Genomic DNA, 17,256 nt, shown 5'->3' with positions numbered 1-17,256 from the left:
TGAGCTTCTGAAGCAAATACCAAATGTCAAAATAGCTCGAGTTCCTCGAGGACAGAATGCTAAAGCAAATTGTATGACCAAATTAGCCAAAGAAATGACAAGCATTAATGAGGAGCGACCTATATTCATTGGAGTTTATACTAGAAGGATCTTAGAGCCCGCTCTGTTACAATTCCCGAAGGCGGAGAGAATTCCAGATTCATATCAGCAAGAGATACTTCCAGTTGATCCTCAACCCCTTCATCAGATTGTTATGAAAAATTATCCAGAAGGATATCATGTGACCAAGAGACGTAAAGCTAGTCAAGCTTTAGAATCGTGGTGGCATTGTTTAGATATTGAAGTCGAAAATGATTGGAGGCAGCCATTCATTGACTACTTCAAAGAAAACAAGCTCCCAACAGAAAAGTCTATGGCCGCACAAATTCGAAAAAGGGCGTTGTGTTATGCATTTGTCAATGATACTTTACACAGATGAGCTTTTGAACAAATGTGGCTAAGGTGCCTAGGGACCAAGGAAGCTGATAAAGTGGTGACAGAAGTCCACGAAGGGCTTTGCGGAGAACATCAGTCAAGTCCTAAAATGACCATTAAAATCAAGATAATGGGTTATTATTGGCCAACTATGGTCAGAGATTGTATTGACCACGCAAAGAGGTGTCACGAATGTCAAATCCACGGTGATGTTATACATCAACCGCCAAATCCACTACACCCAACAATAGCGTTCTGGCCATTTGAATGCTGGGGTACTGATATTATCGGGCCAATAGATCCGCCGTCATCAGCGGGACACCATTTCATTTTGACAGCAACAGACTATTTTTCAAAGTGGGCAGACGCAGCTCCATTCAGAGAGGTCACATCTGAGCATATGATCAACTTTTTCACCCACAATATTGTTTACCGTTTTGGTGTGCCACGCCGCATAATCTCAGACAACGGTACTACATTCAAAAGTACAAAAATCTACAAGTTCGTTGATCGGCATAAGATTGATTGGCGATATTTATCTATATACAATCCAAGGGCAAATGATTTGGCGGAGGCTTTCAACAAGACGCTGGTGAAATTGTTGAAAAAGATCCTCACCAAGAACAAAACAGAGTGGCACGCGAAAATGGCAGAAGCGTTGTGGGCATACCGTACAACCTACAAGACGCCAACCAACGCCACTCCTTATTCATTGGTGTTCGGTGTTGAAGTCGTATTACCATTAGAGATTGAACTACCATCACTTCGGGTAGCAATTCAGAACAATCTCACTCAAGAACAAAATGCCCGCCTTAGAGTGGAAGAACTCGACGCATTTGATGAACTCAGACTACAAGCTCAACATAACTTAGAAATCTACCGAGGAAGAATGGCGAAATCCTTCGATCGTATGGTGCGCCCTCGAACATTTCAAGAAGGGGAATTGGTCTTGGTGCTGAGAAGACCAATCATCCCACACTGAAAAATTGATGGCAATTTCGTATCCAATTGGGAAGGCCCTTTTCGTCATCGAGAAGGTGTACCAAGGAGGAGCATATCAGTTGATCGATCTGAACAGTCAGAGGCCTATGCCACCTATCAACGGCCGACATTTAAAGAAGTATCATACATGAAAATTCCATGTTTAATGTCCTTTATAATGATCAAAGTATTATATGCAGATTTATCAAAGCAAATATATATTTATATTTTGAAATTCTCTTGTATAGCAAGAATGCATTTCAAAATTCCCCATTAGACTGGGGGCATTTTAAATATTTATTCGGGTCGACATCACACCGCATGCCGAGATCCCCGAATAAATATTTAAAATCTCAAAGATATAAAGCCTATCCAAAATGTCTCTTCGAGATAGGGGGCATTTTAAATATTTATTCGGGTCGACATCGTGCTGCATGCCGAGATCCTTGAATAATATTTAAAATTAACAATTCAAATGTTATTTTGTGCTAAAGAATACAAAGATTTCTTTTTCAAAGTCTATGCAGATGATCTTTCAAAAGCTAGAGACATCACATTCTCCAATGTACAAAGATTCAAAAGTCAAGAAAGGGACTTTTGTGGCTACACATTCCTACAAAATCGAGCTGAAGAAGTTTGAAGTCTTTCAACAGCCCGAAGCTTAAGGTTCGAATGGGTGTAAGAGGTCAAATCCAACACGCCCAAATATGGCCGGATCGCTGGAAGCTCTGTCTACAAAACATGCCATAAGAAAGGCCGTAGTAGCGGAACCCCCACTTCGTCAACCCGTCAGTAGGGACTGTAGGAAGAATGAAGGCCAATTTGAGTCGACAAGTTCAAGTAATCGTAGTCTACAAAATTCTCCTAAATGACTGGAGAATCAAAGTTCTAGTGGAAAGGAGGAATCTCGAGCAACTACTGAATGTTCCTAGGCTCCAAAATCTTAAAAAAAAATGAAGGATGACTCAATATCTGTAAACTTCAGTAAAATCAGCATTGGGAAGCGCAATTCCCATAGCTCGAGTCCGAAGCCTGAATGGGTGTAAGAGGTCAGATCCAATAAGCCTAAATATGGCAGGATCGCTGGCAGCTCCATCAACTCAACAAGTCATAAGAAAGGTCGTGGTAGAGGAACCCCAATCTCAGCAACTAGAGGACAAAGAGCTATCAAATTCTAGCTCTCCCGATTTGATGAACTCAAGTGATTCAGATTAAAGTCTTCTTAAGTGGTTAAGGATCAAGTTACTACTTATTTTCGGTACTATCAATCGAATCCAAAACTTAAAAATCCTTCAAAAAATCCGTAAGGCACAAAGCGAGAATCGAATGAATTTTTCTTTAACAAGTCCGCCAAAGTACAATGCAAATGACCGAAGAAAATTATCCCAAAGTTCACACAAAGCCTAAGGCTGAACTAAGCGGATTTCGTCATCAAGTCCGCTATGCACAAAGCTCTAGACCGATGACTTCTTGACACCAACCTAATCTAAACCTAAAGGTTTAGGTCATCGGCATCTACTCCTTCACCAAGCCCGTCAAACCTAGAAGCATAGGGCCGAAGGTACAAAAATCACCTGACAAGTCAGAAAAGACAAATCGGGTAATTCTTCATCAATGTATGCAGCACAAAGCACAGGGTAGAAAGAACTGGAATCTCATGACTCAGTCTAAAGCTACGAAAAGAAGCAGCCTGAGTAACATCTACAAATGTCCCTAAAGACTGGGGTTATTTTAAATATTTATTTGGGTCGACATCGCGCTGCGTGCCGATATCCCCAAATAAATATTTAAAATTATTTACAATATCATGAGCACAAGTCAAAGTACAACCACATAAATCTCAAGAACAATAAAAAGAGGGCTCGTCAACAATTGAATTTATAAAGTTATTTTATTTTATTTATATACAAGTTTACAAATATCATCTTTTTACAAGATTACATCAGCTGAAAGAAAAGAAAAAAGTATAATGTCCTTCACAGAGGACTGCAATCTATCTCCTAAACTACGCCTGAAAAGGAAGTCCATAGCCTTATTCTTCACCTTCCAAAGACCAGGTATTCTGCACTTCTAGAACATGTACAAAGCAAATGAGAAGTTAGCAGAAAGAAGAAGAATTATAAAAAATATATATAAGAGACTATAAAAAGAAAGTTGTACCTGAAACAGAAGTCTCCTGAGGTGGCTCGCGAACAAGTATCCCGCTCCTCTCGAAATCTGTGCAGAGCAAAAAAGGGGTGTCTGAAAGCAGCTAAAGAAAGAAAAGAATAGTACAAACAAAGTAAAAACGTATGAAAACTGAAGTCTCCTGGACAATAAACTGGCTGAAGCTTGGATCCTCTTCTTGCAATAGCTTGCACAAAATACAAAGCAGTGTTAGTATGAGCATGAAATCAAAACTAAGAAAAATAGGAGAAAGTGTACCTGAACCCAAAAGCAACTGTGGAGAGCCTAAGGCAGCAAAGTCCCACCGACTTATGAATCTGCAAAGATCAGATAGATTCCAAATGATACAAAATTGCTAGAAGCAAAAGTGACAGTGGTGCAAAAGAAGAGCAAAAGATCTCTATTTGACCAAGAGCAAATATACAACCTATACTGAAGATTACAAGTGCATCTCAAAGATCTACAAAGACATAAAGATGGACTCTTGAAGATCTATAGAAAACCAGTGTGACATCCAAGCAAAATTTTGGAGATCCACTAAAAGAAAATCATAGTGTGACATCCAAATAAATTTTTGAAGATCCACTAAATGAAATCCTTTGTGTGACATCTATAATAAATATCTAGAGATCCACAAGGTCAATCAGCTTACAACAAACGTGATTAGCTCTAGACACGTACCACATTTGTTGGGGGGACATTTGTTGACCTTCATCCTATGACCAAAGGAACAAAAAAAGGAAAAGAAAATACCTAATATCCCTGTAGGATCCGCATATCCCGTTGAAAACCCGTAAAATTCGCAAGAAATCCCGCTGATTTACTGTACCATTTGGCGTCGTTCCGGAAGTTCTGCTCAAATCCTGCGGCAACCCCTCGAGTACTGCTCTCCAACGCCTTTAAAAGCAAGCTCAAGCTCCCATCGTTGCTGCTCTGCTCTTCCACGCTCGACTCCACTCCCCATTTCACGATCTCCCATTCGCTGCTTCTCAGAGTAACATCTACATTCGGAGAAGCAGCTCGTGGGGAGAAGAAGTTGGAGAAGCAGCGAATGGGAGATCGTGAAATGGGGAGTGGAGTCGAGCGTGGAAGAGCAGAGCAGCAACGATGGGAGCTTGGGCTTGCTTTTAAAGGCGTTGGAGAGCAGTACTCGAGGGGCTGCCGCAGGTTGTAATCTTCAGTATAGTTGGTATATTTGCTCTTGGTCAAACAGAGATCTTTTGCTCTTCTTTTGCACCACAGTCACTTTTGCTTCTAGCAATTTTATATTATTTGGAATCTATTTGATCTTTGCAAATTTATTAGTCGGTGGGACTTTGCTGTCTTAAGCTCTCTACAGTTGCTTTTGGGTTCAGGTACACTTTCTCCCCTTTTTCTTAGTTTTGATTTCATGCTCATACTGACACTGCTTTGTATTTTGTGCAGGCTACTACAAGAAGATGATCCAAGCTTCAGCCAGTTTAATGCCTCAGGAGACTTCAATTTTGGTACGTTTTTACTTTGTTTGTACTGTTCTTTTCTTTCTTTAACTGCTTTCTAACACCCCTTTCTTGCTCTGCACAGGTTTCAAGAGGAGCAGGATACTTGTTCGCGAGCCACCTCGGGAGACTTCTGTTTCAGGTATAACTTTCTTTTTATAGTCTCTTATATATATTCTTTATAATTATTCTTCTTTCTGCTGACTTCTCTTTTGCTTTGTACAGGTCCTAGAAGTGCAGAATACCTGGTCTTTGGAAGGTGAAGAATAAGACTGTGGGCTTCCTTTTCAGGCGTAGTTTAGGAGACAAATTTCAGTCATCTGTGAAAGACATTGTACTTTTTCTTTTCTTTCAGCTGATGTAATCTTATAAAAAGATGATATTTGTAAACTTGTATATGAATAAAATAAAATAACTTTATAAATTCAGTTGTTGACGAGTCTTCTTTTTACTGTTCTTGAGATTTATGTTGTTGTACTCTGACTTGTGCTTATGATATTGTAAATAATTTTAAGTATTTATTTGGGGATATCGGCACGCAACGCGATGTCGACCCAAATAAATATTTAAAATACTCCCAGTCTTCAGGGACATTTGTAGATGTTACTTAAGCTGCTTCTTTTTGTAACTTTAGACTGAGTCATGAGATTCCAGTTCTTTCTGCCCTGTGCTTTGTGCTGTGGACATTGATGGAAAATTACCCGATTTATCTTTTCTGACTTGTCAAGTGATTTTTGTACCTTCGGCCCTATGCTTCTAGCTTTTGTGGGCTTGATGAAGGAGTAGATACCGATGACCTAAACCCTTAGGTTTAGATTAGGTCGGTGTCAAGAAGTATCGAACATCGGTCCAGAGCTTTGTGCATAGCGGACTTGATGACGGAATCCGCTTAGTTCAGCCTTAAGCTTTGTGTGAACTTTTGGATAATTTTCTTCGGTCCTTTGTTTTGTGCTTTGGCGGACTTATTAAAGAAAAATTCCTTCGATCCTTGTTTTGTGACTTACAGATTTGTTGAAGGATTTGTAGGTTTTGGATTCGATTGATAGTACCGAACATAGGTAGTATCTTGATCCTTAACAACTTGAGAAGACTTTAATCTGAATCACTTGAGTTCATCAAATCGGGAGAGCTAGAATTTGATAGCTCTTTGTCCTCTAGTTGCTGAGATGGGGGTTCCTCTACTACGGCATTTCTTATGGCTTGTTGAGTAGATGGAGCTGACAGCGATCCGGCCATATTTGGGCTTGTTGGATCCGACCTCTTACACCCATTCAGGCTTCAAACTCGAGCTATGGGAATTGTGTTTCTCAATGCTGATTTTACTGAAGTTGACAGATATGGAGTCATCCTTCATTTTTTTTAAGATTTTAGAGCCTACGAACATTCAGTAGTTGCTCGAGATTCCTCCTTTCCACTGGAACTTTGATTCTCCACTCATTTAGGAGAATTTTATAGACTACGATCACTTGAACTTGTCGAGTCAAATTGGCATTCGTTCTTCCTACAATCTCTACTAACGGGTTGACGAAGTGGGGGTTTTGCTACTGCGGCCTTTCTTATGGCGTGTTGAGTAGACAGAGTTGCCAGCGATCCGGCCATATTTGGCCGTGTTGGATCCGACCTCTTACACCCATTCGAACTTTAAGCTTCAGGCTGTTGAAAGACTTCAAGCTTCTTCAGCTCGATTTTATAGGAATGTGTAGCCACAAAAGTCCTTTTCTTGACTTTTGAATCTTTGTACATTGGAGAAGGTGATGTCTTTAGCTTTTGAAAGATCACCTGCATAGACTTTGGAAAAGAAATTTTTGTATTCTTTAGCACAAACTAACATTTGAATTGATAATTTTAAATATTTATTCGATGATCTCGATATGCAGCGCGATGTCGGAATTTTTGTCTGAAATACAGACAAGGACTTGGAGCAGAATGGGACTAGTGGACTTGATTCAATTGATTTAAATGAACTTGAACCCAAATGAATTCAATTCTAAATGAATATGAACTTGGACTCTCATTTGAACATGAACAAGTATTCATTTTGAGCTCGAACGAGCTCAATGGACAACATGGGACATGCACTTGAACAAGGAGCTCACAGTTGAACTTACAAATGAACTACAACAAAGACTTGAACTCTACAAGATAGCATTAGACTATTTGAAATTGAATGAGATAACAATCAACATAATTCTAAATTCAAACAGTAATCAAATGTCAAATAAGTGAGCATGAAGCAATAATCAATGTTAAGTGGTAACTTTGATTACTAAAGTCAAATTGTGAATGTGTGAACAATGAAGCTCATGTTAGATAAACTCCAATGTTGATGATATACACTCCAATGGCAAGTTAAAGTAAATAAACATTGCAAAGCAAGGAAGAACAATGATGACTGGTTGTAATACTTGTGTCAATTGCATAAGTAAATATACAAAGTCCTTTGAAGATGATGTGTATTGCCACCTTATAGACATGTATATAAGGAGGGTGAAGTAAGTGCAATAATGTGTTTGTGAATAATGTATGAAAGATACAATGACATACCTACAAGCAAACACATTAAACGATAAGGCACACAACGACTCCCTCTACATGCAAAGGAGCTTCTAATGAAAATACTAGTGAATATAGTAGATCGTTAATCGACTTACATACAAATGATGACGGGGATACGATGCACTTATGATGAATCTCCTGTGCATATAGATATTCATGCGATATGAATATTTACAAGGACAATGATCTACAACACACGAAAACTCCTACAAATTGCATAAGTAATAACAATAAGTGTGGCGCATTTTTGTTCACTGCAAATGTAAGAGTGCATATAACGTCCCTATAAATATATAGCGTCATGCCACAAATAATACGACATGTTCATGAGTAAAGTATGAAGGACGTTCAACAGATGAACCGGTTATCTTGCAACATCTCTATAATCAATAACAAAACACAAGCAAGCATATTCAGTCCTGCAAGCAATGAGATAGGAGGGAACGTACAATTTGACCCCGGAGAAATATACAAGCAATAATTTATACAAGCATTAAAGGACATGTAAGTAGATGTGGTAGTTCACCAATCAATAATACATAAGGAAGTCAAGAACGTATGCGACCACCTAAAAATTTTGTGTAGTAGAAGATAATGGATGCTACATTATCCTCGTAGTCAACTCCTATACAATGTCAATCAAATATGTTGATCATTTACAAGTAGAGATGAATGATGTGGTAAATGCAAAATCCTGCGAACTGCTGTGAGATTTGTTATAAGTCAAATATATCGTCTGCAGGCAAAATGCAAGAAGACCACAACAAGTACAAGCACCTATGAGTTAAAGCAGTAGATTAGTTTGTGTATTACAATCTACCTGTTTAAATCGTACAAATAGTGCACGACAGTCTACCTGAACGAAGCAGCGAATAATTCTATCCAGAAGCTGCTACGTCACGCCACCGGATCTGCAACACTCATACGAGCAAACAGAAGGCGTCCACAACTACAACACACCACCGGATCTGTAACATCCGTACAAGCAGACAGAAGACGTCTATGAATACTTTCGAAGTACCCCTGCACGTGCACCATAGCTTGTATATACATAGGTACACCAAAAGGGGTAAAAATAATCTTAAAACCCGCAAGGGTCCCGGCGAGCATATTATTGGTACACACGCGACGTCTAGGGATGCTGTGCGGGTTATTAAATTTGAATCTGATCCTCCTAAGCAGATAAAAGGAGTGGATGGGGTTCAATTATAAAATGCCCCCAAACAGCCGCATGTGCCCCGGCGAGCGTGTTATTAGTACACACATGACGTGTAAGGATGCTGCGCGGGCTGACAAGTGAATTCAAGTTCGAAACCGATCCTTCTATACGGGTCAATAGAAGTCGATAGGATTCGAACCAACAAACAAATATACGGTTGTGGCGACCGTCTAATTTGTCTTAATACATTCATATTAGGCCTTCAAAACCTATAACAATGAAAATTCACTATCAAGGGGCATAAAGCCTAAGAAATCCAATCTTCTATCGATAATTCGATAGAGCCGACAAGATTCAATCAATAAAAGAGAAATGACCCCAAACACCTCGATGATGGCCGTGTTGAATGAAAATCTCAACCGGAGGGATCCATTCCAAATAATTTCCAATGCCATTCCAAATATCCATTCAAAATCCAAAACCCACAAAAATCCAGAAAATTCTCAAAAAATCTCAAAAACTCAAAATATTTAAAAATGAAACTATCAATCTCAACGCTTAAAGCAAAGCCCATCCACCCTCCGCAACAGTCTGCCAGGGTGGATAAATTCAAATTTACTTCAGCTCACAAAGAGCCAAATGCTAGTCGAAAATATCACTAAGATCCATTCTCAAACAATCTCCTGCTAGTAAGGACGTGGTACGTGTCCTCTGACCGGCAGTTTGCCGCCAAATTGTACCGCAGGATAAACGGTTATGACCCGGGGCCCTCTGAACCGAGTGGTTTTGATACCTAAATTCAAACTCAATTTCCAAATCCAAATCCATGTTGCTACTATATGCCAGATAACATGTATACTCTACGTATCTGATTGACGACTAGCCTTAATCGAAAGTTCTCTCTTGTGATTAGGAGGGGTAATTAACTATAGGGGCTTGCGCCTATAGGAAACCAGAACTCAGATTATAAAGTCCTTACAAAATGAGTGCGAAATCTCTGGGTAATGTCTTATCTACAAACCCATCCGCCTTCCAAAATTTACCCCGGAACTTATCAGTTAAAACTCACTCACCGAATAAAAAGAAAAAACAGAAACGCGCGGCGGGGAGGCCGAGGCCAAATTTTCGGAGCCCACAAATACATGTAAAATCAATGTAGTTGACTTTTCCTGAGATAAAATGCAGTGTAAAGCTCAAAGATAGTGATGATCGGTGGTGGTGGTGGCCAACGATAGGGGCGGTGATGGTGGGGATGGGTGGCAGTCGATGGCTAATGGCTGATGGCTGTGGTAAATTAATGCGGTGGCAACATAAGTGGGCTGGCACGACAAAGGAGGGCCTGGTAGTAATGGTAGCGGTCGGCAACGGCCAACAGTGGTGGATGGTGGCGATGGTGACTGTGGAAATGGGTGTCGACGGTGATTTTGGCAGCGATGGCACAAGACAATGTCAGCAGCCGACAATGATGGTGGTTAAGATGACAGGCAGGGTGGCGAAAACTGCCTGCGGCGATGGGTGGCGCCGATGATTGGCGATGGTGATTCATTATAGGACATATAACTAAAATCATTGCAATCATGTCCTAACCATGAATATTAGTTATAGGAACAAACCCTCCACGTCAAACATGCATCACACAAACCTAACAACATCCTATTTATTAAAATATGCCTAGGTGAGTCTAGTGGCATTCCTAGCTCAAATTGATTATAAGACCAGTCATCCAACTTCATAATTTTTTGCTGTTAAGATTGTAAGACCTTTTTTATTTTTTATTATTTTTTTAATTTAAAAAAAAAATACTTATCACCAATAGTGATAGATATGGGTAAGAACCTCAACCACTAAGATTTTGATTCCTATGACCTTGATAACCCTAACCTTGGTATGAAGATCAATTGGATCCGATATTAACTCTAGAGCATGCTAATGGGGATCTACCAATAAACCCCGACCATTAAAAGAGGAAGTAATGTTTATTCCATTGATAAATATGGGGCTGGATATCATTCAACCCAATTCTTTTAGAATAATTGTTGGTATTGAAATAACATCCAAACCCCTACCATTACAGATGGAAGAAATAAAGAAAGAGATCTATTAGTAATGGAACCTCTATGAAATGTTAACTTTGGCCAAGCCAAAACTATCATGATGGAATTGGGGGGAAAGCGAAATTAGCACCAGAGGACATCAATCACTAGCACTGATAAAAGAAGGTTGAGCCTTGCATGAAAGTTGTTGATGAAGAAATAGAGTTCCTCTAGCATGAAGGAGTAAGGGAGCTTGCCTTTGCATGGAATTCATAAGGTAAAGTATCTATGGACCTCACGCTCATTGAATATCGTCTTTAAAACATCCTCTATAAGAGTTGCTTCTTGAATCTTCTCCTTTAGAAAGACCACTTTAAATAAGAAATTTTTGACCAGAGCAAAAATTTTCCCATCTTTAAGAAGAAATGAGGAAAGCAAGAGTTGAACAAAATAGAATGTATGTTATAAGAAGAAAAGATCTCAAATCAAGGTAAAGAGAATGGAGAGTCAGAAAACTCCTTTGACAGGAACTAGAGGTACAATTCTATCGCTATTTACCAAATATTGGCATTATAGAAAAGACCTAGGAAAACAAATGTAGAAAAGAATTAAGGCAATCACAAGCTCTGGCATTCCATTAGAGCACATGTCTGCATTAAGAAAGTTGTCTCTACACTATCATTTTCTTATAAAATGAAAACAAAGTATAATCAAATTAAAACTGAATAAAAAATGATAAAAAACATTAAACATGGATTTAGCTTTTACCCAATGGCTTCATCTCTCTTCAACTGTGACTTGCGAGCCTTGCGAACATCAGTTTCATTGGAATTCTTTGCAACTGCTGGCTCATAAACCCGGAATCTCCTCTTCGGTGCACCACAAACTACAGAAATGAAGCGGTAACACTCAGTTTAATCTGGAAAACATTGAAATAGTCCAAAAAAATTCTCCATGATGGACCAGAGAACAATCAATACAATTACGTATCCCAAAAAGGAAGAAAGCGCCTTATTTCATAAGAACTAAAAAAACTCTGCTTCAAATTGGAGATTTTATTATTTACCTGGACAGAAGTACTTGTCCGGCAACTTCTCAAAGGGGGTGCTCTCATTGTAAATATAACTGCAGCCGAGGAATCAGAAGCAAGAAGAACCAAGTTAATAAGCACACATTGGACGGAAAATGAAGAGTTGAGCTATGGATAAGAAGCAGTGGACCCGCAATCTCTACAAATGTAAGCTTGCTTGGAGGTCACACGCATGGAGAATCTGGGAGCAGCGGTGCCGGTAGATCGAAAAGGAGAGAGAAAGAGCTTCACAGACGGAGATAGGTAGGAGGACCGCAGCGCATAAGGATCTAGAGGCCGACGGAGACCGATCGTGCCAGACTGCGTGGGCAAGAGAATTGCCGGAGTGACCAAGGCTGAAGCGACGGTTGAAGGCCGCAGGGCTGCTGGGGCAGTAGACTGAAGAGCCATGGAGGCCTTGAATCGAAGTTTGCCAATACTCTGTTGGGAATCTGATTTAAGCTTTCTGGTTGGGTGGGATTGTGGAAAATGCGAGAAGATAAGAGAAGAGGACAAGAATGGGAGCTTGATTCGGTGAGCATATTGGCTCTGGTCTCTTTAAGGTTTGGGGGAGGGAGACGCTGAAGCGTGGCTGCCCTTTCAGTCATCCTCCCTGTGGCCTTATCTTGTCGATTTACAATTTAGTCCCTCAAAATTGTTTAATTATACAAAGGATAACACTTTTTTTTATTATTAGAGTGAATTTATTTATTTGTTGTACAAAAGTTTGTGAAAATCTGATCGTATGACATAATAAATGTTACGATTATTTAAATAAAAAGTAAATATTATAATAATTATATAATGATTGATAAAAAATAAATTTAGGTTATATATAAACTTATAAATTTAATATAAATTATTACTAATTTATGTTAAATTTAATATAAATTATTGTCAACGGCCAAACTTTTCGTGAGGGGATGCTTATACGACACAGGAGGGAAAAAAGAAGAAGAAAAAATTCGTTCTTTCTCGTTCTATGTCCTTCCCCGACGGCATGCGAAACTCCAAAGCCAACACCATTTTGGCATTTCCGTGCTGCTCGTTCGCGAAGCAAGAAAGCAACAAGTAATTTCCTGGATCCTACAGGCCTGCTCATTCATGAAGTGAAAAGGACCGAACATTACCTTCTTCAGTCATTTAGCCGTTTAGGTTTGTTTCAGATTCTGAAATTTATTTGAAAAAACATGTTGCTTTCTCAAGTTTTTAAAATTTCTTTCCCAATTCTAAACTCCTTCTGTCGTTTAACCGTTTAGGTTTGTTTCAGATTCAGATTTTTTTTCTTTGAAAAAATATGTTGCTTTCTCAAGTTTTTTGAGAAAACATGTTACTTGCTCAAACTTATACTGTTAATGCGGTATGTAGCAGTGAATACTGAAGACAACTTGCCATTAATGTTTTGGAATGTTGCTATGATAATAACTGATAGAGTAACTTTCAAAATGTGTTTATTTTCTCTTGCTGCTATTATATTTTGTAGAGTATGAATACAAGAAGCTTAAACAATCTATTGTTGAAGGAGATAATCTCAAAAAATGAAGCGAGAATATTTTTTTTATTGTTGTTGGTTCGAAGTACTTGAATTTGAGTTTAGAATTGGGTTTTTCTAAAGGTCTGAATTTCTGAAAATTGTAACTGATTTTGGGCTTGTCTAAACAAATTCTAGTGGTTCATTCACTCTAGTTACTTGAATTTTCTTTCCAGTTAGATTATGATGTTATCTAAGTTTTGAATTGTAATCTAATTAATTGTGCTTTCATTCACTCTAGTTACTTGAATTTTCTTTGGGGAAATCATCTATAGTACTTAAAAGTTGGAGACTTTAGGTGGTAGTGCAATTCATCACTACGGCAGATTGAGGTATGCATTGTGTAACGTTTCATTTTTTGTAACTATTTAAATTGCTTACTTTTCTACATTGCTTAGTTTTCTACCTTGTTGTTTTTTTTTTATTAAAGTTAAACTAGTGGTCCACTTTCTATTGGAAATATCTTAAATTGAATGTGAAAGATATATGTAGACTGCAAAATTTTTTATGTATTTGTATTTTTTTTAAATGATGCATTTGATATTATTTGAGGATTTATGGATTTTAACTTGTGTATGTAATTTTAATTAGTAAATTAAATTAGAATGGAAGCACATAGTAATCAAACTTCAGCTTCAACTTATATTGTGTGGGAGAAAGTGGACATTGCTTGAAATCATTTTGATGAATTTAAAGAAGCTGGTGGGAAGAAACAGTTTAAATGTTTACATTGTGGTATTTCATACAAGGGAGGAGGAATTAATAGAATGAAACAATATTTAGCAGATGTAAAGGGGAATATAGCTGTTTGCAAGAGGGTTCCACACGATGTTAGAAATCAAATGCAGAAAACTTGAAGGAAATTTTATGAAAAAACAATAATAAGCACAGGAAGAGTGGGACAGTGCACCATTTCCTGTGGATGATGCTATTGATGAAGAGAGAGATTCTTGCTCGCTACCAAAAACACAATCTTCTCAAGCACATGTTTCAGAACTAAGTAAAGGAAAAAGAAAAGCTTCTGATATGGATATCTTCTTTGCTCCTAGAACTACACGAGGTTCCCAAACTTCAATTAAGAGTGCTTTAGCATCTAAGGAAGTAGTGCACCGTGCAGATATAACATTAGCAAGGTGGTTTTTTTTATTGTTATATTTCTTTTAATGATCTTACTTCAGTATATGCACAGAAAGCTGTTGATGCTATTGCTGCAATTGGTCATGGTTACAAGCTCCCTAGTTATCATAACATGAGAGTAAACTTACTTAGAGACTACAAGGAAGAATGTAGGCTACTCATTGATAGTTATAGACAAACTTGGAAGGAAACATGTTATACACTTATGACAGATGGATGGACTGATAATAGGAGCAGAACTTTAATCAATTTTTTGATATATTGTCCACATGGTGTAGCTTTTTTAAAATCAGTGGATGCTTCATACATCACAAAGGATGCTACCACTTTGTGCTCTTTATTTACTGAGATTGTTGAGTGAGTTGGGCTAGAGAGTGTTGTTCAAATAGTTATTGATAATGCTGCTAATTACAAAAAGGCAAGTCAAATATTACTCTTTCTGATATATCGTATAAAAAGAAATCTTGATTGAATGAAAGATTCAATAATTATGCCGCACATTGTATTTATTTAATTTTGAAAGATATTGACAGTATGCCTCTCATAGAGGACCAAGCAAAAAAAGCATCAAAGTTGACCATTTTTTGTTATAATAATTATATATTCATACTTGCATGGCTTAGGAAAATATCAGGTTGGAAGGAGATCGTACGTCTTGGAGCAACCCATTTTGCAACAACCTTTATAACTTTGAAAAATGTGCATGAGCATCATCAAGCAAGTTCTTTGTGGATTCAAAGATATCCAAAACTTCCAAGGGAAATGAAGTAGCTTCAATTATTTTGGACTTGAAGTTTTGGGATAATTGTCTAATTATTTTGAAGATTTCAGGCCTTTTGATTAGATTGTTGCGTATTGTTGACTCTAATGAAAAATCATCTATTGGATATCTATATGATGACATATACATAACAAGAAAGACAATTAAAGCTATGTATAAAAATATAAAAAGATAATATAAGTCTTTTACTACTATAATAAAAAGATGAGATACTCAATCAAGGCAAGGCATCCATGCAGCAACATATTTTCTCAATCATCATTTCTAGTATAATAGAGAATTATTGTCAAAAGCCAGAAATTTAATAAGGTTTAGTTGAATTAATTAGAAAGAAATACATTTGCTTTAAGCCCACCGTTGCAATGAATGAAGCCAAATTATTTCGTGATGGCTTAGAAAGCATTGGAAAACCAATTGCACTGACAATGACGAAAGAAATGCAACTTTGTAATTCTCTTTTTTACTTTCAACATATGTCTATACTTATACAAATATGCTTATTCACTAAACTCTCAAACTTGATAATATATAGATGAGTGGTGGAAGATGTTTGGATCAAGTGCTCCAAACTGCAGAAAATTGCTATAAGAATTCTCAGCCAAGCATCATCTTCATCAGGATGCGAAAGAAATTGGAGTCTATTTTTAATAGATTCACTCAAAGAGACAGAATTATTTGGAGCATCAAATCTTGTATATGTTCGATATAATCTGAATTTAAAGAATATGTATGAGCTTGCATTAAATTAATATTTATGTACAAGTATCAATTTAAGTAGTATGTATAATCTTAACATAAAATTATTTCTTCATTTTGTAGGTTTTAATTTAATTAAAAAAAGATAATATGACCCTCTAGACTACACTTGTGTTGAAATGGATGATTTTTGGATACTTGAAGATGAAACAACTCTAGAACTTGACTTACATGATTTGGAAAATGAGATAGACAAAGAGGATGCAATACTAGTTGTTGAAGAACAAAATATATCATTTAATCAACAAGGACATTGTAAGTTGATAATGAAATTTGAGTATATTATTTAATTGAAAGTAAAAATAATATCTTATTTTATATTTCTTATTTGTTGGTGAAGGGGATTTAGAGAATGAAGGAGATGTATGCGACATAATCGAATGCATTTGAGTTTGAACATTTTGGTGAAACGAGATCTGGAGACTCAATTTATATAGATAGATTTGATTATGCTAATTTATGAGATCTTTGAAACTATTGAACTGAGAAAGTGAAACTTTGATTTTAATTATGAATATGTTTTTTTTTTTTTTGTTATCAGTTGGTATAAAATAATTTTGCATCTTTCTATGATTTGTTGTGTCTTCAAGTGAAAAATATTGTTATGTTTTTCTTATTTACTTTATGTAATATTTACTTTGTATGCTTTATATTATAATTTTGTTCAATTTTTGGTATATTTTATAAATAATTGTGTTATTATTATAATATTTAATATAATAAATATTTATTACGTCATCCGGTTCGACCCCGGTCGAACCATCGAACCGCTAAGCTTTTCTTCTTCCGGTTCATTGACCGGTCTGATTTTCAAAGCCTTGGTCTATCTAGCATTTGGCTCAAGTCCTTAACTCTCATCACGACTAAACATTTTTATTAAATAAAAAAATAAAGTGGATTGATTCTTTTTTGGATCTGAGGTATGCCATTTTTTTGCTTGCTTGTCTCAAACTTTATAATTTTCATCAATTTTTGCTATATATTTATAAATAGTTGTGTCATTATTATAATATTTAAATATAATAAATATTTATTACGTCATCCGGTTCGACCCCGGTTCGACCCCGGTCGAACCATCAAACCTCTAACCCCTCCTTCTTCCGGTTCATTGACCGGTCCGGTTTTAAAAGCCTTG

The 17,256-nt window shown here is 37.2% G+C and overlaps 1 protein-coding gene across 2 annotated transcripts in view; it reads right to left on the bottom strand.

The window, feature by feature from the left end:
* The window catches only part of LOC110094655, a 29,711-nt gene extending 17,228 nt beyond the window's left edge, over nt 1-12,483 (bottom strand). The window contains exons 1-5 of one of the 2 annotated variants that reach the window (XM_020819924.2): nt 12,068-12,483; nt 11,914-11,972; nt 11,616-11,733; nt 3,616-3,672; nt 3,321-3,532 (exon numbers count right to left, since the gene is read on the bottom strand). In XM_020819924.2, the coding sequence (XP_020675583.1) occupies nt 3,526-3,532; nt 3,616-3,672; nt 11,616-11,733; nt 11,914-11,972; nt 12,068-12,327 (501 nt within the window). In that variant the 5' untranslated portion in view covers nt 12,328-12,483 and the 3' untranslated portion in view covers nt 3,321-3,525. Of the gene's footprint in view, nt 1-3,320; nt 3,533-3,615; nt 3,673-11,615; nt 11,734-11,913; nt 11,973-12,067 lie in introns of those variants that run through there. The other variant, XM_020819923.2, reaches the window with a different exon arrangement.
* Nucleotides 12,484-17,256: the final 4,773 nt, after the last annotated feature.

Source organism: Dendrobium catenatum, unplaced genomic scaffold (genome assembly GCF_001605985.2).
Source record: "Dendrobium catenatum unplaced genomic scaffold, ASM160598v2 fragScaff_scaffold_1693, whole genome shotgun sequence".
Lineage (NCBI taxonomy): Eukaryota > Viridiplantae > Streptophyta > Magnoliopsida > Asparagales > Orchidaceae > Dendrobium > Dendrobium catenatum.
The sequence above is the reverse complement of the archived record's forward strand: the minus strand, read 5'-3'. Positions and strand labels throughout refer to the sequence as shown.